Below are 24,027 nucleotides of genomic sequence, written 5' to 3' on the forward strand. Positions count from 1 at the left end.
AACATAATGCCTAGTGCCCTCTTTTATAGTGTTTTCAGGAGTAATCCTGAAGCTTCTAGAATGTTCCAGAGAAATCTGGAATATACACTAATTTCCTATAATAAAATGTAAATGAAAATAATATCCTACGTATTACAATAGATGGTCTAATGGTCAAGAGCTCGACCCATATAACCTAAGGTCATGGGTTCGAGTCTTGCCATATCATGACACCCTCATGCGACTGAGAGTAGAGCATCTGACCATCAGGTGCATTGCTCCTTCGTCGGACGTGATTCTCAACCAACAGTATCGATTGAAGGTCGAAAAAGGAGAGAGGGTTCTCCCTTGCAAGGATGGCCGATCTGATCGTGTCGAATCGTGGTGTTAAGCCATTTCATCATCGTTGATGGTAACATTGATTGATCCGAGGGCATCGCACGGCTCCTTGATCTTCAAGGTATAACTAGTGATCGACATATCCCTTTGCTGAATATTGTTCAACTCCTGATGGAGTTGAAGCTTGCGTGCAACTGTATTGGCAACAAAAATCTTCTTGAGGTTGCTCCAAGCTTCTTTTGGCGTTTTTGCCTCTCGTATATAACCAAGCATGTGATCATGAACGCATGATGCTAGACAATACAACACACGATTTGCTGCTTGCTCCCATGCTAGGTAGTCGGCATGTATTGGGTTGGGTTGGTTTTCATGAGCTCCTTCAATGTAGCTCCAATAACCTTGACAAACAAGGTATTGATGCATCTTTTATTCCCAAGATGCGAAGTTTGTCCTGTCAAGCTTCTCTGTAAGAAGAGTGCTTCCCATCTGAGTATTCATCATGTCGTTTTCTTCTTTGTTGTTGAACTGGTTCTATTGATCGTTAGTGTGTAGTACAACACAATTGATCAAGTTTGATCAGACAATCACACGCTCTAATATTGATAGAGTGTATAAGACAAAGGCTAGTCGTACACAATATGAGGGTTTGATGGATAATAACTAAGTTACAAATGGTTGGTTTAAATACCAACTAACCTAGGGCAATTGCCCTTTCTACTATTTATAAAACTAGCCTAGTATGTCCACTTACTAGTGAGAAAGTCACTTCATTAGGGAGGTGGGGTTTGATTCTCAACATATGTAAAATCCACTTGTTACAATACTTCTTAGTTTCCTCTATCTATCTATCCTATGTAGGGAGAGGGACATCTTGTAATGCCACTAGAAAACCTAAATATACATTTGAGGAAATTATCCCCACATGATGTAACATCTTGAAATTCCACATAAGAATACCTTTCAACTTCTTCATATAGGCTTTCACCCCATGTCTACAATCAAACATGGAAGAATTATGCATATTCCAATTGTGTTTTAGTTCCCAATATAATACAAATGGAACAATATTTCCATCTCGTCATTTGAATCATTTTGAACATATTGAGAAAAAACTCATTTTTGAGGTCTCAAATGACTTGCCAAACATTCGATAAGTACTTCCAAATTATACATGTTATAGGACATATAATGAACCTGTGTGTATTGTCCTCCAACATAATGGTGCAAAAGAAACAAATGCCTAACCCTAATCCTCATCTCTTTAAGGCTAAACCTAACAAGAGCCCACCAATCATGTCTCTCCATATCAATAGCTTTGCACAAAATGGCAAATGAGAATGCCAACCACGTTATAATATTTACCACCACCTTGCATTCGACTTACATACATTCCACACTTTTTCTACTTTAAGAGATAGCCAAGATAATGATGTCATTGCATGATGATACAATATATTTATAGTGAACTATAACAAGTGTGTACCATGCCGTAATCACCAATTCACCCAAGGTGCAACATTTGTTTTCAATGGCAAAGATCCATGAAACAATGTTATATCTTGTAATTTCTCCCAAATAAATCCGTAATTTAGGGGAATACATAACAATCGTTTGGCATCTTCAAATTTTGACAACTGTTGAGATTCATTATCAACCAGATATCCCAAATTTACAACCCCCAATCGAAATAAACAATTGAATTGAAATCTCAGCTTCTCTTTTCCATGCCAATACAACACCCGAGAATAAACAATCAATTCATTTTGCAATGAATTACAAAATTCTCGATCTGAACTTGATGGTGCCCACTCAAAAAAAGATAATGCATCTTGCCATGACCTTACCGACTGTTGTACATATACAAAATGTCAAATCTTTAGAGAAATACATCCATTGAGTAATGGCCACCACGATGCTTGATCTTTGTTTTTCCATGCACCGATCCTTCATGCTCAATAAAATATTGTGTCATAGATATCCATAGTTAATCTTGTTGACACATATCTCGTAATAATGCAAATCTACGAGCCATCAAATTCATTTCCAAATCCAATTTTTTTTGCACCACCTAACCATTTAGGAATAACCAAATGGTCCCATGAAATCCATGTAACTCCCATTGTTTCTCCCTTCGGCCATAACAAGAACCGAAGAGGTTGCAACAATATTTGTAATGCTTTATTAGTTCAAGGAAGTAATGGTAAAAAATATAATAACATGGGTATCAAGATACATTTCACCACTTTGAGTCATATATGAAAGGGCCATAATTGGGACTTCCAATTCATAAATTTGACCTTCAATTTACTACCAATCAAATCAATTAGTTGAACATTTGCAACATCAACACCCAATGGATATCCCAAATGCCAATAAATTGATCCTCGTGTAATCACTAACCCTCACCATCCCAATCTTTTTTTTATCATAATTAGCTTACCCTAGTGGTAAGTCGTTTACACTATTATGACTACATCTTGGGTTTGAAACCCAATTTCCTCACCTCTCTATTACTCCATAGGTATCTCTTATTTCAATATATACCATTGTGGAATGTAGGGGTTGAACCCATGACCACCTAGTGTCCATTGGGCAACCATACCAACAAAGCTTGTAATTAGCTTACCTTAGTGGTAAGTTGTTAACACTACAAGCACTGCGTCTTGGGTTTGAAACCCAGTTTTCTCACTTCTCTCTATTATTTACTTCATATATATCTCTTAATTCACTAGATGCCACTGTGGAATGTAGGGGGTTGAACCCATGACCACCTGGTCTCCATTGGGCAACCTTACCAACAAAGCTCTCTCTCTCTCTCGCTCTCTCGCTAAGGGAAAAATACCAAGATATACTAGGACCCCTCCCACCCTCTCAAAACTATTCGATACCCTAGATATAAAGAAACTAGGTAGATATATCGTAGAGCTATGACAACATAAAGAGAATAAGCTATAAAATGCTAATCATAACCTTCCTAATATCCACCAATATGTAACCAATGATTTTTTTCATGGACAGGTGGGGACAATGAACATGGACAAACATGCACCACTTGGCCTCTCCTTCGTTGAAGCAGAAAACCAAAGAACAACCAAACGCCCTCGGATGTCGGACCTCAAAGTCACTCATTGTGTAGAAGCAATTAAGAAGATACGGGAACGTGAGTTACACCACCTAGAAGCTATGGTCGGGGTACCTTTTACATGGGGACCATGGGCCAGACCCACATCGAAACCCTTTGATCTCTTGCTCCTTTTCAAGAGACTTGGATGAAAAGGAAACTAGGCCTAGCACATGGCCATTTCCTTTATAGAACATGTCACACCGTAACACATTTTGTACAGTACTAGAACTCTTTTATCTAAGTTTATTTTTATTTTTATTTTTGACAATTCGGTACACGTCCCATTTTGTTGTAACCTATTGTCTCATGGGCCAAATTGGGTCTCAGAAGACGTTAATATATCTTCCTTCCTTCCTTCCTTCCTTTCTTTCTTTCTAATGATAACCTTACCTTGGGACAAGTCATGGGGGGCATTTTTCGAATTAAGTAAAAACTAGGGGTACTCGAAGAATATTATTAACCTAAAGGCTTTTCTTCTTCTTCTTCTTCTTCTTCTTCTTCCATCACTATTTCTTCTTCGTCTCAGCCTTCTTCTTCTTCTGATTCTGCTGCAGGTGCAGAGCAGCCATGGTGAACCTCACCATTCGCCTCAGTAAAGGCTCCAGTGTCGGGGCCATATCCACAGGAGGAGGGATAGGTGGTGGTGGAGGAGCAGGAGGAGCAGGGGGACAAAGTGGAGGCGGAGGACTAGGAGATGGTTCGATGCTTCTCGGACACGCTTCCTCTTCGATCGATGGAATCCCTGCTTCGATTACAGAACAGTCCATAACCGTTTCTTGTCCCGATCACTTGGTTCTTTCAGACCTCCCTGTCGCTAAAGGTGTGGGATCTGTACCCGATGTCACTCTCGTTAAGGTTCTCGGTCGCAAAGCTCGGCGACGCCTCGGTGATAAGGTCCACTTTTGTGTCCGTTGCGACTTCCCAATCGCTATCTATGGCCGCCTGGTGAGTACATGTATGCGTGTGTGTTGTTGGGTAGAGATAGAGATTATGGTATTGAAATTTGAATGTAAATCGTGAGGCCTGAAACATGACCTATGGGGCAGACCCATGAAGAGAGTTACAAGAAGATATTCTTGTTTTGCTGATATAGAGGATGTAGTCCCATTTTTCTCATTGTATGTTTCTCGTAACGTCACCTCTATGTACTTCTCGTATTTGTGTCTCTAGATGGCATTGATACAAGATACAAGATAGAGAAAGAAAGAAATGAAGATATAAGTGTCTTTTAATAGGCTAAAATGTCCTATGAGATTGAAAGTCATGAAATGTTGTCTTAGGGCGCTGCATTAACAAGATACAAGATAGAGAAAGAAAGAAATGAAGATATAAGTGTCTTTTAATAGGCTAAAATGTCCTATGAGATTGAAAGTCATGAAATGTTGTCTTAAATAAATGAATGTAACTAGTTTAGTGAACCTGCCCACAGTACCAGAGAGAGATCGGAAGATAAACACGAAAACGAGTTCAGGTTATTGCTATATTCACAATATCAATTGGAAACCATCCTCGTGAGATAATGCTTTGGGAATAGTCTAAGCTGCATGATCATTTTAAAGATCTATTGTAATGTAGGTTTTTCAATAGGCGTCTACATTGTAAATATCTCAAGGTATTGTCCCATAAAAATAAAACAAAAGTTTTGTAAATAGGAAAAATTACTCTCCTTGATGTAAGTGGGGCATTTGAAATAAAAATGTGTGTTAGAGACAAAGTAATGTTTCCAAAAGCCCACAGACCTGTGAGACCTAATTGAAAATTACAGTTTCTATTTTTTAATGTATTGAATGCCATTAGACTAGGAGGACAATATGATATCATTAGCCTTTTCTGGAGGACAAAATGATCTATAAGACCAAGGTTTGCACATCATCAAATGCGCAATACATGTGGTAGATATAAGTGGATTACAAATGAAAGGGAATCCGTATGTTATATTGCTAGGTAAGAATAAAATATGAACGTGTGCCATCATCCCATGAACTGTCTGATGGCATCAATATCCTCTGTCCTAAGCTGTTGTCACCACTGCTACATGAGAGAGAGAAAAACTTGAAGGGGGCCTTATCTAGCTTCATTGTTGAGAAACAGTCTCTTGAATGGGGAGTTTCCTCTAGATTATAAACAAGATAACTTATTAACAATAAGCATATGCAGAGCATCATCAAGGCCTCAAATATGAAGCAAAATAAACCAATCATAATTTGAATGAACAGATGGTTAACTGCTCTGTAATACATTGGCCTTAATGTGTTAAGTGAGAATTATTTTTCTGTTTTTGGGTTCTAATCTACATGTCATTCTTTGTTTTAGTATGCTGTCATATACAATGTTTCTTGTCGGTTTAGTTCATTACATATATACCTACATACACAAAATAGACGTGTTAACATAATAGCATGGCCATTAGTGCTCAATAATGGACATTGTTGGGAGTCTTTGAATAGAACTCCTTGTCAGCGTCTACAATGAAGAGGTTAAAAGTAGTGGAAAGCTTGTGATATTTCCACAACCAATTTGGAGAGCAAGGGAAGCGTGTGAGAGTGGAAAGAGTGGCAAGGATCATTTTAAGATTGAAAAGTTATTGTATATAGGGAATGCTGTATGTAAAACAGTGAGCCATTTTAACTTTAATGTACGTATAACCAATTAATTATTTAATGCCTTCCTTTCTCCACAGGTTGATATTGACACAACAGTTATTTGAGTTAATGTTTTATTTCAAGAGTACAAAGGGACTTTTAAGGCTCATGTATCAACATTTGTATAGAGTAATGTTAAGTCCATGAAACATGGCATGGAGTTTCTACCACATTCAAAGATTGATGGGCATACTCAGCCAGCCATAAACAATTTTGGAAGGAAACATGTTCTCTTCCCAATGAAACCACAATTGCAACATGTGTTGTGGTTGCTATGATAGACTTTTTTGGAGTTTCTAAACCCTGTGTTTTTGTTTTTTTATGTGCATTCTATGATTATATAAACGTTCTCCCTCAAATCTTTCTAATCTCAAGGATCTCTTAGCTGTTACTTGAAAATATGATAACCTAATGGGATTATGCAAGATGTAAGCTGTTTTGAAATGGATAGCGACTCGTATGCTGGGAATGTGTGCTATACTGCTGGGGTATTATATAACAATTCTAAAATCATTTTTAGAGCTTTGAATCTAGAATTATGATTTGGTGCTCTAAAGTAGATTGTGAAATTTCTGTGCGACAAAATTGCTATGAGCCAATCTTAAACATTGTGGTTGTAGAATGGTATTTGAGCTGAGGTTTTTAAGAAGAAGAATATATGTTATGTGCTTCATAAAGCATGGCATCCTGATGTCAAGCATAGACAATTGATTTTTAAGCTCACCAAGCACTTTGTTTGAAGTTGATCCGCGACACTAAGTTATAGAATGAACACGGAACTCTCAAAACAAATTAAGAAGATGCATGTTTTAGATTGCTATTTATGGAGTAATTTTTATGTTCCAACTGTGTCATTTGAAGTAGGTTCTATTTTTCAGGATCCATGTGAACACATCTTTTGCCTGACATGTGCGCGAAGAGATTCTAATTGTTACCTGTAAGTGTTTGAATGCCAGTTATCTCGAAATATATGAAATCTTAAGGAGAAACGAGAGGAGACAGATTATTTCTATTTACATTTTCTTTTCATATATGTAGTTGTGGAGAGAGAGTAATACGCATACAGAGGATGGAGGTTCTTGATGGCATTTTCATTTGTGGTGCACCCCGCTGTTTGCGATCATTCATAAAAAGGCAAGATTTTCAACTTCATGTTAGGGAAACTCATGTAGACCTCATAGATCTCGCAGATGATAAAGAAAGAAGCCAAAATGATGTTGATTCACAAAAAGGGCTGTCATCAGAGACACAGATTCAGATCTCAACGTTTTCAGGTTCTCCTGCCACTGCTCAATTATTACCAATGCAAGAACAGAGAACAGGGCAATCACACCCTCAAACACTGGATAGTCAATCTTCAAGAGGGCCAATTCCTCAAAGCATATCTGCACCTACATTGGATGAGAAACAACTGAATAGGCCAGAATTTGAACATCAAAAGCAGCAATCATCAAGTCATCATAATAATAATTTTAATAATAATATTATTAATATTGATAGACATCGACGACAGCAGCGACAAGATAGGCAACAAGTTTCAGAAGAGAATCATTTTGAGGAACAAGCTCAACCAGATCCACAACAACAAGGGCTTCAGCCTCCACTCCAACAACAAATGCAACAAGGCATGATGATGATGATGATGCCAGCTACTCAGCCAGGTATGATCCCTATGTTTTCACCGCAGCAATATCCTATGCCGCCTTATGCAATGCAACAAGAAGGGCAAGGTATGCAACCCATGTATACTCCTTACCAGATTCCGCCTCCTGGAGGACATTTGTTAGCATCGCCACCTTTACCACAGGCTCCTCGGCCTCCTCCTGTCGCCCCTCCACCACCACTTATGCCTCCTCCACCACCTAAAAGAGGAAAATATGAGCAAGGTATAATTCCTCCTGCCGATCCCCAAATGGTGGATTCACAAGGCTATATGTGGCCAGGTGGCAACCCTGGTTATGATTCTAATCGGAACTTTGGGGGTTGGCCACCCCCACCCACATGATTTTTGTGTACATATATACATTAATGCCCCACCTTAGACTCTTTTTTTGTTGATGGTGCAGTGAAATCATCTGAACTTTTCAGTGATGTGCATGATGCCTATGCCCAACATCTGGGCTTTTTTCTCTAATTCAATCTTTAATGGCAGTGCTAGTGGCTAGTGTGGAATGTGCTTACATTTAATGGTACTTGGTGTCTACAAATGTTATTTGCACTTCCTAAATTAGGCTTAAATTCTTGAGCTTGGATTTAGAAGGTTACATCTAATCAGTTTCAATCATAATTCTTATTCTAATATGAGCTTGGGCACCCCACTCACATTATTATGTACATATTTGTTTCTAATGTTTTTTACCCTGAGAAAACCCTTCCTATTTTGTTTGTGGTGGTAAATAAAATATGATAAAATAATCTGAACTTTATGATGTGTGTGATTCTTCATGTTTCCCTCTAATTTAAAGTTACATTCTCAATGTCTTTTAAAAATGGGATAAGTTAGCGTTTCACATTCATGGATGTGTGGGGTTTTTATGCATCTGCATATATACATGTTTATAGTTTGTATGTTGCTCAACTATGGTTAAATTGAACAAAATTAAATTTACAAAATAACCTGCAGGAAATATAATAATTAGCATGGAAATCAAATAATATTACAAAGCCAACTTTACCAAGCAACTGGATGTACACATTTGATCGAAAATCAAATAAGAAATTCTGTGCTGCATATGAATGGATTCAGTAGTTTTCGAAATGAGTGTTATTATGATTGTAAAAAGAGCTCTTACTTCATGATTGTTTAAGAATTCATTAACTGATTTTCCAAAAATGGATATCTGGTGGACATTTAGTTTTTTGAGAAAACCAGATGGAATGGTGCAATATAGTTATTAGTGATGTGTAATCATAGTTCCTAATATTTGCGTATGTCCAATTTGGTGGACGTTTGCGAACATTTGCATACATTTGCGTATGATATGTGACATTCGTTGGATTTTTTGTTTCCTTTTGGGTCTTTTTTTCTGATATTCGTCATGAAGCATATGTTTGCGTATGATACGCGACATTCGTTGGATTTTTTGTTTCCTTTTGGGTCTTTTTTTTCTGATATTTGTCACGAACTGAAGTCTGAGCAGTGAGGAGTGAAACAGAATTCTGAGAAGTGCGAAACAGGGTTCAAAGACCATTTTCCAAAATTTGATTCCCATCTTGGTGAGGAATAGTTTGTTTCTGAGGTTTCATAGCATCTTGCTTGGTGGACAGGGCAATGGTCCTGGGAGGAACTCGCTGGGATATGGCAGCTCTAAAAACATCCATAACACAATCCCGCTCAGCATGGCAAGAGACAATCAGTGGGGTCCGCTCATGCGGTGGTTGGTTCAGATGGATTTGGAGAGGTTGAGTCTGAGGCTGGGGCTGGGGGAGGGAGGTTGGAGGAGTAGCTTCTGCCATGGCCAATAGCAATTCAGTCACAAAATCATGGCAATAGTAACAACAGAAGAAGAAGAAGAAGCCTGCCTCTCTCTCTCTCTCTCTCTCTCTCTCACACACACACACACACACACACACTATGTACAGCTTATGTATATATCTATGTATCGCATATGGATTTCAATCATACTTGGAGCCTTTTCACGTATGAGTATGATACGAATATTGACGTATGAGTATGGCACGAATGGGAAGTGTGGCTAGAACTATGTGTAATGACTATTATTTCCTAAATTGCTCATGCTTTGAGCTTTGGAGGTTAGGGTTTCTCAATTTTCACACAATCAATTGTAATAAGCATATATCAAAGGTGAAGTTTGTTTGTATATGACCGAAAGAAGTTTGTGTTGGTGAAGCGGTAGAGAACACAATGTCAATCTCTTGGAAAATAAAGAAAGAGGTCACCCCATACATCAGAATGCAATTACATCTCAAGATTGCTCAAGGTTTAAGAACCAGCATACACATCCCATGAAGTTAAAAGAATGAAAATCTCTGCCCCTTGAGTATATTTGATATACCATAAAGTCCTACCAACAATGATGGTGGTAAGCTTATGTCTAAGAACCAGGATACATATCCCATTGAGTTTAATAAAGAACAAATAATTCGGCAACTGAGAATCTTTGATACACACTATAAACTCATAGCAACCATTATGGAGATGAGCCTATGTCTAGCTGTTAACTACTCTTGGATCTGCAGACAATGTTTGCCAAAAAGACTTTTTCAGGCCCGCATGTGCTCATTTTTGCAAGATCCAATCAATAAGTGTGCTATTTTGCATGAAGACCTTTTACTTTGTATTAGCACATTTTCATTAACCTCCAAGATACCATTCAAAACGTTCAGCATGTCCTTTTTGAGATCAAGTGATACATGTGGTGTGATTTTGAACCCTTTGGCACCCTTCACTCATGGGAGTTTCATCTTCCCAACTACATACATAGTCATGATGAACATTTGTGAAGACCCATATTTAGGGTTCAAGTATCACTATCTTTGAAGGCTTTGATGAATGACATTTTTTCCTGAAGGTATCCACGTGCTTCTTCAGCTATTTCTGACCAATGTGTACACATTCCAGCAATTTCTTTTTAAATTCATGTACTTTTGATCCATTTAGATTCATTCTCAAAGGCAAATCTACCAACCTCTATGTTTCCCCATTTTTCACACCCTGTGAGCATTGCATCCCAAATGAGGGGAAGAGAATCAGATTGCATTTTTGCAGCCATCTTGAGGGCCATATCTAAATGGCCCGCCCGAGCAAGAAGAGAGACCATGCACGTGTGATGCTCAATAGTAGGACTAATTCCATAGTCCTCAGTCATTATCTCAAGATATGCTTGACCCTTCTCCACCAAGCCTCCATGACAACATGCAACTAGAACACCAACAAAAGTGCCAGAATCTGGCAAAACTCCTTCAAGTTGCATGTGTTCGAAGCATCTCAAAGCCTCTACCCCATGCTTGAATTTGGCATATCCTGCAATCAATGCATTCCACGAGTTCACGTCTCGAGATGGAAGCATATCAAACACATCTTGCGCCTTTATAAGCAATCCACATTTCATATACATGTCCGCAAGTGCATTCCCGATAGACACATCTGCTTCCAGCAAACCTTCCCTATCCACCTCAGCATGAATTTCCTGACCTTTCTCTATGGCTCCAATACTACCACAAGCCTTCAAGCCACAAACATAAGTCACCACATTTGGACTGATCCCATTGGATTGCATCTGATTGAAACAGTTCAATGCTTCTTTTCCATGTCCATTATTGGCATATCCTGCAATCAATGCTGTCCATGAGACTGTATCGCGAACAATGAGTTTGTCGAAAACCTCCTGAGCATGCTGAAGCAAGCCACATTTTGCATACATATCAACCAATGCACTGCCAATAACACTATCTCTTTCTAATAACCCTTGCTTGGAAATCTCTACATGTATTTCTCTGCCTTCTTTGATGGCCCCAAGGCTGCCACAAGCTTTCAAAGTACATACAAATGTAACAGCATCTGGAGAGATATTCTCGTCTTGCATCTGTTCAAAACAAGCTATTGCTTCCTTACCACACTCATATTTTACATAACCTGAGATCAATGCGTTCCATGAGATCACATCACGAACCAAAAGATTATCGAGTACTTCTTTTGCTCTTCTGAGGTATCCACATTTCGAATACATGTCAACCAAAGCACTGCCCACTACAACATTCTTTTCCAAACATCCTCGTCTGGAGATCTCTATATGTATTTCTCGGCCCTTGTCTATGTCCCCAGTGGTAGCACAAGCTTTCAACCCACAAACGAGTGTGCTAACATCAGGGGCAACTCCTTCGAGCTGCATATGAGAGAAGCATTTTAATGCTTCTTTCCCATATTCATGTCTAGCATATCCAGACATTAGTGCATTCCATGTGATTACATCACGTAAAGGAAGAACATCAAACACCTCTTGTGCTTTCATGAGCAAACCACAGTTCCCATACATGTCAACTAATGCATTACCAACAGCAATTTCTTTATAGAGCACACCTTTCTTTACAGTTTCAGCATGTATTTCCTCACCTTTTGATGTTTCCCCAACTCTCCCACACGCTGTCAACGAGCATACATAAGTGACAGCATTCGGGGTCACCCCTTTGAGTTTCATTCTTTCAAAGCATTCAAGAGCTGACTCTCCACTCTCATACTTAGCATATCCTGATATAAGTGATGTCCACGATACTACATCTTGGATGCAAAGATCATCAAAAGCTTCTTGTGCATTTGCAAGCAACCCACACTTCGCATACATGTCGACTAGTGCATTGCCAATCACTATATTATCTCTAATCATCTCTAATTTTGCTATTTGGGCATGAATTTGTTTACCTTCTGTAGATGATCCAATGTGAGTACAAGCATTCAAGCAACAAACAAAAGTGACTGCATTAGGAGGTATCCCTTCATTAAGCATCTGTCCAAAAGAATATAGTGCTTTCATACCACTATTTTGGTTTGTATATCCTGCAATCAAAGTCGTCCACGAGACTATGTCACGATTTGAAAGATCATCAAACACTTCTTGTGCTTTTGTAACAAAACCAAATTTGGCATAGAAATCTATCAAAGCATTAGCTACAACAACATTCTTCGCCATAAGACCAATCCTAGCAATCTCAGCGTGTATCTCTATGCTCTTATCTATGGATCTAAAAGAGTAACAAGCTTTCAAAATGTAAACAAAAGTAACGACATTGGGAGAGATACCATGATCTTGCATCTCTTCAAAGCAATTGAAAGCCAGTTCAAAATGCTCTTTCTTCGCATACCCATAGATTATAGCATTCCAAGATCCGATTGATCGAATTGGGAGGCGATCAAAAACCTCTTTTGCCTTATTGAGATCACCACATTTAGCATACATGTCAAGCAAAGCATTCCCAACAAAAAGGTTTTGATCTAGAAGACCCTTTCTAGCTATATCCGAGTGTAATGTATACCCTTTTTGGCTATCTTTGAGCTCAGCACAAGCTCTGAGTAAGGACACAAAGGAAGCTGGATTCAAGAGTGAATGAGAATTCTTGTTTTGCAGGATTTCTTCATACAAATGGAGTGCAAGATGTGATTCACCATTTCTGATATGAGCTCTTAGGGCAGAAGAAAACCCATGAAATGGTTTTGTGGGCATGCCAGTTATGAAGATGAAAAGAGTTACTATATTTCTACTGAAGCTCTGTTTTCTTGTGGAACTGCAATAAGAACCAAGGGAGTGAGTGGGTTTTGAGCCCACAACCTAAGGTAAGAAGATTGGGGGTAACATTCAAAAACTTGTATTAGGAGAATAAAGAGTTCAATGAGTGAGTTTGTTCTTCCACGGAGACTCTATGGCCATTCCGTAATGGCATGGTGTATGTATGGCTTGCAATTCATTGGTTCGAACACTATGGCCTTATGGATTTCCATACTTATATAGCACACAACCTTGTGTATATCAAACAAGCAGTTGTTTGGGCCCTAGAACATTCGCAACGTGTTGCACGTGCATGTGCATGTGTGTCCTCTTGTTCGTCAAAAAGAGACAAGGTGAAACTATCCTTGGATTAACACTAAGCATGATTAACTCATATCGTAAGGTCAAAGCAGAACACTTCTACCCATTTGTTAAGAGTCTATTACTAAACAATAGACCGAAATAAAGTAAAATAAAGGTAAATCGATTGGAGAGAAGAACTGGTTCCACTTGACCACCCACAAGCTATGATCAAGACATGGCCAACTTACCATTGACATCCCATACCGACGGATATTAGGATGACTAATAACTTGGAAGAGATAACATGATCGTCACGGCAAAAGCCTAGGCCGCACCATTGGTATCTTAAGACAACAACCTTCCGACATAATGTGTTTTATGAGGGTAGCTAGGCCTCATATTTAAACCTCTTCCTAGGCCTCTTAAATCAATGTGCCTTTCTAAAAGACTCTCCATTCATTGGTTGTCAAGATCATGATACCATTCCTCAAGAGTCAAAAGGTATCATATTAACAAGTTCAAGTTGCAATCTTGATATCTGTATTATATGTACTCCTTGAAAACGTTGTACCTTTCATGATTCAAACCTTTAGTTTGAACCTTGTGGCAATTTGACATCAATCTCTATTTTCCTCAGTTTTTAGGTTTTCTTCCTTTACCTTGTACTCTTAAAAGTCGAACCTCATGGCAAGCTAGTAGCAGTCAATTGATCTAATGGTTTCAGTTCAAGTCTACTTGGAAGAAGAATATAAGGAAGCCTCTTGAAATTTGAAATCAATTTACGTGTCCAAAAGGGAGAGGAAATTAGCATGACATTAATTTGATGCATTGGCTTTATACACAATGTAAGAGACATCACACACTCCCTCAAATAATTGTATGTAGATTCACATTGCAAGTTTGTGGGGTTCAAATCTTGAGTGATAGTTATCACATTGTGTTTATCATGAAAATGCTTCATGCTTGTGGTTTAAGAGCATGTACACTGACAAGATTTCTCCTAAGAATGGTCTACAACTCTAATGTTGACATTTAGATTTAGGCAATGCTAAGAACGGTAATCAAAAGATGGGGGTCTAATTAGGGGGGATATTGCATGGTAGAGAACTAGAGATAGAGGTACAAGTCCCTAAACGATTATGAAATCAGCATTGGACATTCAAAGACAAAAGAAAAAGGAAATTGAAAGTCATATTCTCATTAAGAAAAACAACTATATATGAGCCTAATGAGAGCTACCATGCCTACTTTGCAAAAACCATTAATGAACTAAAAAAAGGACACCCACTTTGGGTACAAATTTTTTTTTTTCCAAAATGAAGCTACTTTCCCATTAGTTAGGTAAGATTATTACAAAGAGACTGTACAAGGAGGCTTAAGCATAGAACGGGGAATCACCCTCCGCTCAAGTCCTAGAAATTGAGACTAGTTACAACGCTTTTCAAACGGACTACTTAGTGTAAGTACCAACAGCTAAAACAATGCCCTGTACTGATGACTAGTACGAGACAACTCTTGGGGCCGACAACAGAGGGAGGGTGGTAAGTGAGCCGGAAACAGCCAACGTGGGGGCTGGTAGTTCCACCTCGGGCCACTCCCTCCTAGTGTCACCATAGGCGTGTTCCGCCATTTCTGCCAAAAACGCAAATGGGCAGTATCCACGTCGGAGGAGTGGCTGCAAACCTCGTCCAATTGCCCTCGTAGGCAGCTAATAAGCGCAAACCATATGTCCATGATCACTTCCTCCGGGGGTCGCACCAGATCCTAGAAGACCTTTAGGCAACGCGCTTTCCATACGTACCACAGGGTGAAGCCTGCGATCAGCATCCAAATGTCCGGGAACCTAGGGGATGCGGACTGCAAGCCTCTCCCAAATCGAATCTTGGAGATTTTTCCTTGCATGCATACATAACACCAACTATCCGCATTGAAGGCATCCGTCCACCTATCACCAGAATGATCAAGCCATGCCGCAGCACTCCACGATGTTGTTCCTTCCACTTCACATGCCAAAAGGAGGCGAGTCACCCTATCCCATACCTTTTGAGCGTGAGGGCAATCCCATAGACAATGCCTCAGAGTCTCAATAGGTGAATGGCAAAGTGGGCAGCCTAACGGGCCGCCACGTTTACCTAGCCATTCGCCAACTGGAACCACATTATGCTCGATTTGCCACCAAAAAAACTTTATCTCTTCCGGCAAGTGGAGACACCAGAGACCCTTCCAGAAGGTAATGAGCACCTCATCCGGGATGCCCAATGTACGCCAACCATTGCGTAGGGGGGGCGTGTAGCTGTAGTTGAAAGGCTCGACCTAGTTTAGTGTTGTACTCGAAGAAATGGTGAAATCTGCCATCATGTTTCTACCTGAAATCCCTTGGGTCCCATTCTAGTTCGACGAGGGGACGACAACCATACACCCATAACTTCAAGAAGACCGTAGTTGCAATTGGTCGAGAGCTAAGCTGGAGGAAGCAAAGTTGAAGCTGCGGGAAAGGAAGTTGGAGAAGAACCGCATGCTATTTCGCAGGGCCGCAGCATGGTGGGCTAGAACAGACGACAAGGTCAACCGTCATTTCTTTCACTCCAGGGCACCCAAGGGTGGTGGTGGACATATACAAGGGCTGCGCAAACCAGACGGCTCAATAACGGAGGACAAGGATGAGATTCTGCATATGACAACCCAATATTATCGCGACCTGCTCGCACCTATGCATATGCAGCAAAACACGGAGCTGGTTGAGAGAGTGATGGCTTGCATTCACCCCAAGGTCACCCAAGAGATGGAAGTTGTGCTTGATAGCCCCATTTCTCGATTAGAACTCTCAGAGGCACTTCGAGATTTGCGGAGAGGAGCATGCCCCGGCCTTGATGGTCTCTCACGAGATTTTTTTGAGATTCATTGGGAAACCGTTATCCCGATAGTGGAAGCTGGGATTCAAGAGATTTGGTCCTCAGGAGTGATGCCAACTGGACTAGCGGAGGGAATGATCTATCTCATCCCTAAAGCGGCAGGGCGAAGCCTTGAGCTGCGCCAATGGCGCCCAATCACGATCCTTAACACAATATACAAGATACTCGCAAAAGTCCTAGCTAGGCGAATAACAAGCTTCCTACCGGACATCATACATGAGAATCAAACAGGGTTTATCAGAGGTAGGTGTATCTTTGACAATGTGCTGCTTCTCTGGGAAGTTATGGCATTGGCAGATAGCACCGCATCGAGCTCGGCTATTCTGATGTTAGACTTTGAGAAGGCCTATGACAGGGTGTTATGGCCCTTTCTGGAAAGAGCGATGAGAGCTATGGGCCTTCCCCCGCAATGGAGGAATTGCACTTCTGCACTCTATCGGACTGCTACCAGTAGCATGTTGGTATCTGGTGCAAGGGGCCCCGCCTTCCAACTACATCGCTCAGTGAGGCAAGGATGTCCCCTAGCCCCATATCTCTATCTCTTTGTAACCGAGGCTTTCTTAGCCTTCTTACAAGCACCAAGAAATGGACTAAGGGGATTTCCCATCCCCAATGCGACTGAGGATCTTCTGTTATCTGAATATGCCGACGATACAGTCCTTTTTTTGCAGGGCGATGATGCAAATCTACAACGAGCTGAACATCTTGTTGAAGACTTTTGTCAGGCTGCCGGTGCCAAGATCAATTGGGATAAAACCCAAGGCCTGTGGTTCAATGAACAAGAGAAGCCAAGGTGGCATCCCCATGCTGATTTTGCATGGGTCCCTGACGGGATGACATTCAAGTACCTCGGATTTACAATGGGGAGGGCAATCCCCAAGGGAGCGCAATTGTCACATGTGCAAGCCAAACTAAGCAAGAAGATGAACCAATGGAGCAGGTCTAAACTATCCTTTGCTAGGAGGGTTCTTATTGCGAACCAAGTGATGCTTGCCACTATGTGGCACTCAGTCTCGTGCTGGATTATGGTCCCTTCAGGCTTGCGCGCGGTTAAGGCTGCCATCAGGGGGTTTATATGGTTAGGAAAGGACAACCCGATGGCTGCCGCCAGAGTGTCATGGCATTGGTTAACACAACCGTGGGCCAAAGGGGGGCTTGGCCTCATAGACCCCTTAATGCAGAGTCGAGCATTGCTAGCCAAAATGGTGGTTCGCTGCCTCCTACCAGGTAAGGGGTGTTGGAAGGTTCTACTCCACTTTGGGTACAATTTTAATGTTTCTACATGCTCTTTGGTTAGAAGACCTTTGAATTTCTCCTACTAATTCCAAAATTTTCATGGCATCACCCTCACGATTTATAGGTTGAGATTGTTCATAGAGATTTTCCAATATATGAATGTTCATTGAGAATTGCTCGTTGGGCAAGCTTGCAAAATAAATATACATTATACCATGGGCTTTTCGACATAAAATGGTGGAGAAGTGCACCATGCATTCAAAGCTTTGACCTAATTCTTATAATAATAATAAAATGATAGCATGGCTTATGTGTGATGGTGGTTTCCTAAATGAGTATGATTATTGTCGATGGTGCACGATGGAAAGGATGTGCTTAAGTTGCCCAATAATGTCATCAGACATGGTAAAGCCAAATGATGGTCATTGTGCGTGTACATGACCATAAAACCATGATATAAAGTGAAACATATATGACATGCCATGTTCAAATCACTATCGAGAGAGCAATAAAAAATCAACATACATTAAATAAAATACCAATTGTTAAGTACGGGTCATTTGGTTCAAGATGCACAAAGGCCTCGACACCAACAATATACATAAAGCTAAATAGGACACTAAAAAAAGGTGGGAGATAGTAAATCTCAATTAAAACCTATAGCCAAATGGCCACCCTAATGTGAAAGGGGTCAAATCTCATTGTAAAAAGCTATAAAAGTCATGTTTTGGTAACTTTGGTAGGCTTCTCAATCTTCCACTTGAGACAAAGAGTGATTAAGGTTAAGTGTTAATTAGCCAAATCATAATAACTCTACCTCTTGTATGTGTGACATATATATCTTCATAATAGAAGCGTTATTTATCTGATCTTGTACTCTTCTTATGTGTATGTGTATTTATGGATGATCTTCTATTAAGAGAGAGTTAAAACAAGATAGATAGATAGATTCTATTATCATCTTCAGAGGTAAAATATGACATATGAGACCAAAAATATTACATTTCACGTGATACATGTGAAAGTGAGTAGTGACTCTCGATGTTCAAGCACTTTACCAATGAATGTTGCAATCGAGACTGCACATTGTGGTTGTGAGAGAAATTCGTGCAAAGATTGAGGTTGGTCGAAGATTTGTGGAAAGCATGGTCGAATATGATCATAGGCAGAGCATTGTATCAAAGTGTGATACTCAGACTCTCGAACTTGTTTGGAGAAAAGTATACATAGTTGGCCACTCTCATCGCTTGTACCAAATGCCCCATCTCACATCACAATGCATGTGAGCTAAGTCACATGGAAGCAATGGTTTGAATAGCAGACAACGGGATGGGCTCTAACATTGTATTGATGTGTGTGATTTCCCCATTCCGCAAAGAATATCGTTTTGTAGTTAGATGCAACATGATAGTATAATGGGTGAAGCGTGAACCGCCACATTTGTCCCATGTCATGATACATTGGCATTGCAAAAACGCCTCATTTACAGTAGAATCTAGTGATGCATCATTAAGCAAGTGTGTTGCATCCCATCTACCAAACCACTTTTCCATATCTTGCATCCAACTGGAACACAAAATTTTGTTTTTATGTGTCTTTTGGATCTTTTTGTTTCCATTCTAGGAAGTCGATGTGAGGGACTTTTTTCACCTTACGCATGTATTCAACAACCCTTTCCATGGCCACGATCTCAATGGGGAGTGATCCCGTCTCAAAGAGGAGAGTGTATGGCGTTTGTTTCTTAACTTGTAGAAACTTTGTAAGAAAATGTTTCTGGATATTTTCAAACTCTTTCCAAGTGGATTTTGGGATGCTACCACCCCATACTTCCACCCCATAGAGAAGCACCGGTGTCACCAAAATGTGAAAAAGATATTTCTTGAGGACCCAACACTTAATATCACCATGATTGCATGTGTTCTCAAATGCATAATATGCTCTCTTTACCACCTCTAAGCAGTGTGTAGCACATTCATTCCATCTATGATTTGAAGTCACTTCAAGGCCAAGATATTTGAAGCTTTCCAAACATTCAAGTGGCTCATTATTGTACATAATGCATGGTTTATCTTTTTATTGGCTCTTCACAAGCATAATCTTTGTTTTAGAGCTATTTACACTTAACTTAGTATGCATGCAAAAAAAATCCAATGCCTTCATAATATGTTGTGCATCTCCTAAAGTATTTGCAAAAACCACAACATCATCTGCATATAGCAAAAGCATAATGACAACATTCCCAATGGCAACTTCTTCAACACATTCTTCCTTTACGAATTTGGCAACCATTTCTTCCAATTTATCGATGCATAGACCAAATAGAGTTGGTGAGAGTGGACATCCTTGCTTAACACCAATAGTGTTATTGAAAAAATCTGAAAGCATGTCTCTCATGCGCACACAACATATAACCTTCTCATATATTTGGGAAATTTCAAGCATATATTCACTTGACACCTCAAGTTTCTCCATTCGCCTCCAAAGATGCTCACAAGGTACCATATGAAAAGCTTTCTTGAAGTCAACGAAGCAACAATATAAACCTTTACCTCTAAGGCGACTTTCCTCCATTAATACTCAAAGGGTGACAAGGTGATCAATGGTGCTATGGTGTTTTTGAAAACCAGTTTGTCCATAAGCTCTCTTACCTTTTTTTTCAATGTATGCACTTATCTTTAATTCCATTATGCATTCAAATAGTTTTGTCATTAGGAAGCCAACCATGATGGTTCGATTGTTGTTTACATTATTTACATCTCCACCTTTATGTAAAAGGTTTGATCCAATTTGTAGTCCAATTGCACAACATACCATGTTGCAATGCATGATTAAACATATCACTTATCCGTGCATGTGCTTCTTTCCCGTCCATTTCAGCATTTCAACCTTTATACATTGAAGATCACTTGCCTTTCGAGAGGCCAATTTCTTAAGTCCTATGCATATATCTTCAATTGTAACGAAATGAGACATATGCGAAAGAGAACCATAAGACATCATCTTTCTAAAAAGAGATGGCTCGTATAAATTCTTACAATGCTTAGCCAAGTCAAGAAGTGTTAAGTCACCGTAACTCTCAACACATTTCCCCTTTAGATTTCCCCAAAATTTAGCACATGCATGTGCTTTCTCTTGTGTTCAGAGAAATTCTCGAGTAACTTCCCACATTCTTCTTTTTCTTTGAATAAACCTTTTGTACTCATGCAAATGCTTTTGGTAATTTTGTTTATCCGTAACTACATCAAAAATCAAAAGGCACTTTCGAGCTTCATGGCATTCTTTATCAAACCATTTTTTCTTTGAACTACATTTCTTAATGCATTTCCAAGATGTGTGGTTGGTCGAGAAACATTTTGTTTGTACATGAGAGAATGACTTTCTTAAAAGCTTCCCATTTGCATTCTAGTGTGACACCATGTTGTATCTTTGTCATTTGTAACATATACTCAACCATCTTGGAATACATGGGTGCTTGTTTAAGGTTCATGCTCAAGTGTAGTTTTTTATTATCTCCAATGGCCTTCTCACAATCAAACCTATGCCTACATATGAGGTCAATACATAAAGTCTTATGATCGGATTCTAGTGTCAATTCACCAAATGAGAAGTTATGTATATGGTCCAAAATACCTTCAGAAAGTCGCACATAGTCGATTACACTATTTCCATTGTGTTTTCTACATGTAGAACTATTAGTATTGGGCCATAAGGATACACTATTTGCAATAAGCAATCTGGTACTATTGCACATTTGTAGGAGTAACTTCCCAAATTGGTTTGAATCTTTTTCATCACTAAAAGAGTGGTTATACATTTGTATATCCTCTTGCATCCTTCATATATGTGACAAGATTTTTGTGCATCCGCGAGAGAGAGAGAAAGAGAGAGAGACCAGATGGATGTAGCTCAGTTGGTAAGGTTGCCCAATGGAGACCAGGTGGTCATTAGTTCAACCCCTACATTCCACAATGGCATCTAGTGAAATAGAGATATATATGAAGTATATAATAGAGAGGTGAGGAAATTGGGTTTCGAACCCAAGACATGGTGTTTGAAGTGTTATCGACTTACCACTAGGGTAAGCTAATTACGATAAAAAGAGAGAGATATATATATATATCTAGATAGATTGATTGATTGATTATTACTCATTTTAAGAATTTGATTGGGCCAGAGTTGATTATTAATGAGGATGTCTTGAAAGCACGACAAGAGTTTTATAATGTAGTTGGGAGTGTCGTGAATACAAATATTTGTCAAGAATTGGATGCTGATTTTGAAGAAGCTGAGGTGGAAAAGGTATTGTTACACCTTCCAAATGGTAAAAGCCCTGGTTGGGATGGTGTTACAAATGAAGTTTTTAAGAAGTATGCTAGCATGCTTAAGAGTCCATTCACACAAATGTTTCAACAATGTTGGGATTCTGGTTTCATGCTTGAGAGTTGGAAGGTGGGCTTAATCTAATTGATACCAAAGCTAACATCTCCGGAGTCATTTCATCAATGGCGGCCTATTTCATTGATGGGAGGGTTGTACAAAGTGTTTGCAAAGATATTATCCAACATACTTAAGAAGTTCTTACCTCAATTTATTCATCCATCTCAATATGGTTTTATTACAAGTAGAAATATATTGCATAATGTTTTGAATGTTCAAATGGCGAGCGATTATGCTTGACATACACATCAAGAAATGGTTATGGTGTAATTAGATTTGGAAAAAGCATATGATCATGTTAATTGGTCTTTCCTCTCAGGTGTGATGTATAATATGGGGTTCGGTCCTCGTATGTGTCGACTTATCTTTTTGCTAGGGCAAAATGCAACCTCTCGTGTGATGCTTAATGGCGGAGTCACTTCGAAAGTGTTTCTTACTAGATCCGTGCGGCAAGGATGTCCACTAAGCCCATTGTTATTTGCTATTGTTACACATCCTTTGTTTGTAATGTTGTCAAATCTTGCGGCCAATGGTGATATTGTGGGTTTGCATCTTCCTTGTGGTGGACAATTGGTGGCACAAGCATTGGCAGATGATTCTTTTATGTTTTTACAAGCCTCAAAAGAAAATCTTAAAAGGAGTATGCAAGTTTGGGATCAATTTGCTTTGGCTTTAGGGTTGTATATAAATTGGAGGAAGTCTCGCCTTATCTCTTGTATGGAGAGTGATTTGGAATGTTTGGGATGGCGAGGGTCAGTGATTACACGAGGTTCAATTTATCGACATTTGGGTTATCCATTGGGCATTGATGTTACAAATGTTCAATTGATTGATTGGATTGGTAATAAATTGAGGGACAAATTTATGTATTGGAAGTCTCAATTATGACCCTTTCATGTATGACTGAAAGTGGTGCAATGTATCTTGATACCCATGTTAATATTTTTTGCCTTTACTTCCTTGGACTAAGAAGGCATTACAAAGCATGTTACAACCTATTTGGTTCATGTTGTGGCGGAAGGGAGAAATGATGGGAGTTACATGGATTTCATGGAACCATTTGGCTACTCCTAAAAGGTTAGGTGGTGCAGTAATATTGGATTTGGAAAGGCATTTGATGGCTCGTAGATTTACATTATTACGAGATATATGTCAACAAGATCAACCATGGATATCTATGATGCAATATTTTATTGAGCATGAAGGATTGGTGCATGGGAAACCAAAGATTCAAGCATCATGGTGGTCACTACTGAATGGAAGTATTCCTCTAATGATTTGACATTCTGTATGTGGACAACATTTGGTAAGATCGTGGCAAGATGCATTATCTCTTTTTGAATGGGGACCATCAAGTGATCGAGAATATTGTAATTCATTACAAAACGAATTGCTTGTTTCTTCTCGAGTGTTTTGGCATGGGAAAGAGAAGTTGAGATCTCAATTCAATCGTTTATTTCGATTGGGGATTGTACATTTGGAAGATGTGGTTGATAATGAATCTCAAAGGTTGTCGGATTTTGAAGATGCCAAGAGATGGTTATGTATTCCCCCAAATTATGGATTTATTTGGGAGAAACTACATGATATACCATTGTTGCAAGGATCTTTGCCATTGAAAACCAATTTTGCACCTTGGGTAGATTGGCGGTTACAAGATGGTACACGCTTGTTACAGGTCACTACAAATACATTGTATCATCATTATCTTGGTTATCTCCTAAATCAATGAAGTTGTGGAATGTATATAAGTCAAACGCACGGTATTACAACGTGGTTGGCATTCCCATCGACCATTTCGTGCAAAGGAATTCATATGGAGAGTTATGATTGGT

The 24,027-nt window shown here is 39.4% G+C and overlaps 2 protein-coding genes across 2 annotated transcripts; one reads left to right on the forward strand and one right to left on the reverse strand.

Moving 5' to 3' along the window:
• Positions 1–3,957: 3,957 nt before the first annotated feature.
• LOC147853914 (RING/U-box superfamily protein) lies at positions 3,958–8,235 on the forward strand. The gene is made up of 3 exons (XM_087332307.1): positions 3,958–4,387; positions 6,963–7,021; positions 7,123–8,235. The coding sequence occupies exons 1-3, from the start codon at positions 4,010–4,012 to the stop codon at positions 8,087–8,089; spliced, it is 1,404 nt and encodes a 467-aa protein (XP_087188433.1). The 5' UTR covers positions 3,958–4,009; the 3' UTR covers positions 8,090–8,235.
• A 1,816-nt stretch (positions 8,236–10,051) lies between these two features.
• LOC147853915 (pentatricopeptide repeat-containing protein At4g13650-like) lies at positions 10,052–13,337 on the reverse strand. The gene has a single exon (XM_087332556.1). The coding sequence runs from the start codon at positions 13,260–13,262 to the stop codon at positions 10,683–10,685; it is 2,580 nt and encodes an 859-aa protein (XP_087188682.1). The 5' UTR covers positions 13,263–13,337; the 3' UTR covers positions 10,052–10,682.
• Positions 13,338–24,027: the final 10,690 nt, after the last annotated feature.

The sequence above is a fragment of the Azolla caroliniana genome, unplaced genomic scaffold (genome assembly GCF_043228905.1).
Source record: "Azolla caroliniana isolate FFs.n. ecotype wild unplaced genomic scaffold, voAzoCaro1.0.p SCAF_16, whole genome shotgun sequence".
NCBI lineage: Eukaryota > Viridiplantae > Streptophyta > Polypodiopsida > Salviniales > Salviniaceae > Azolla > Azolla caroliniana.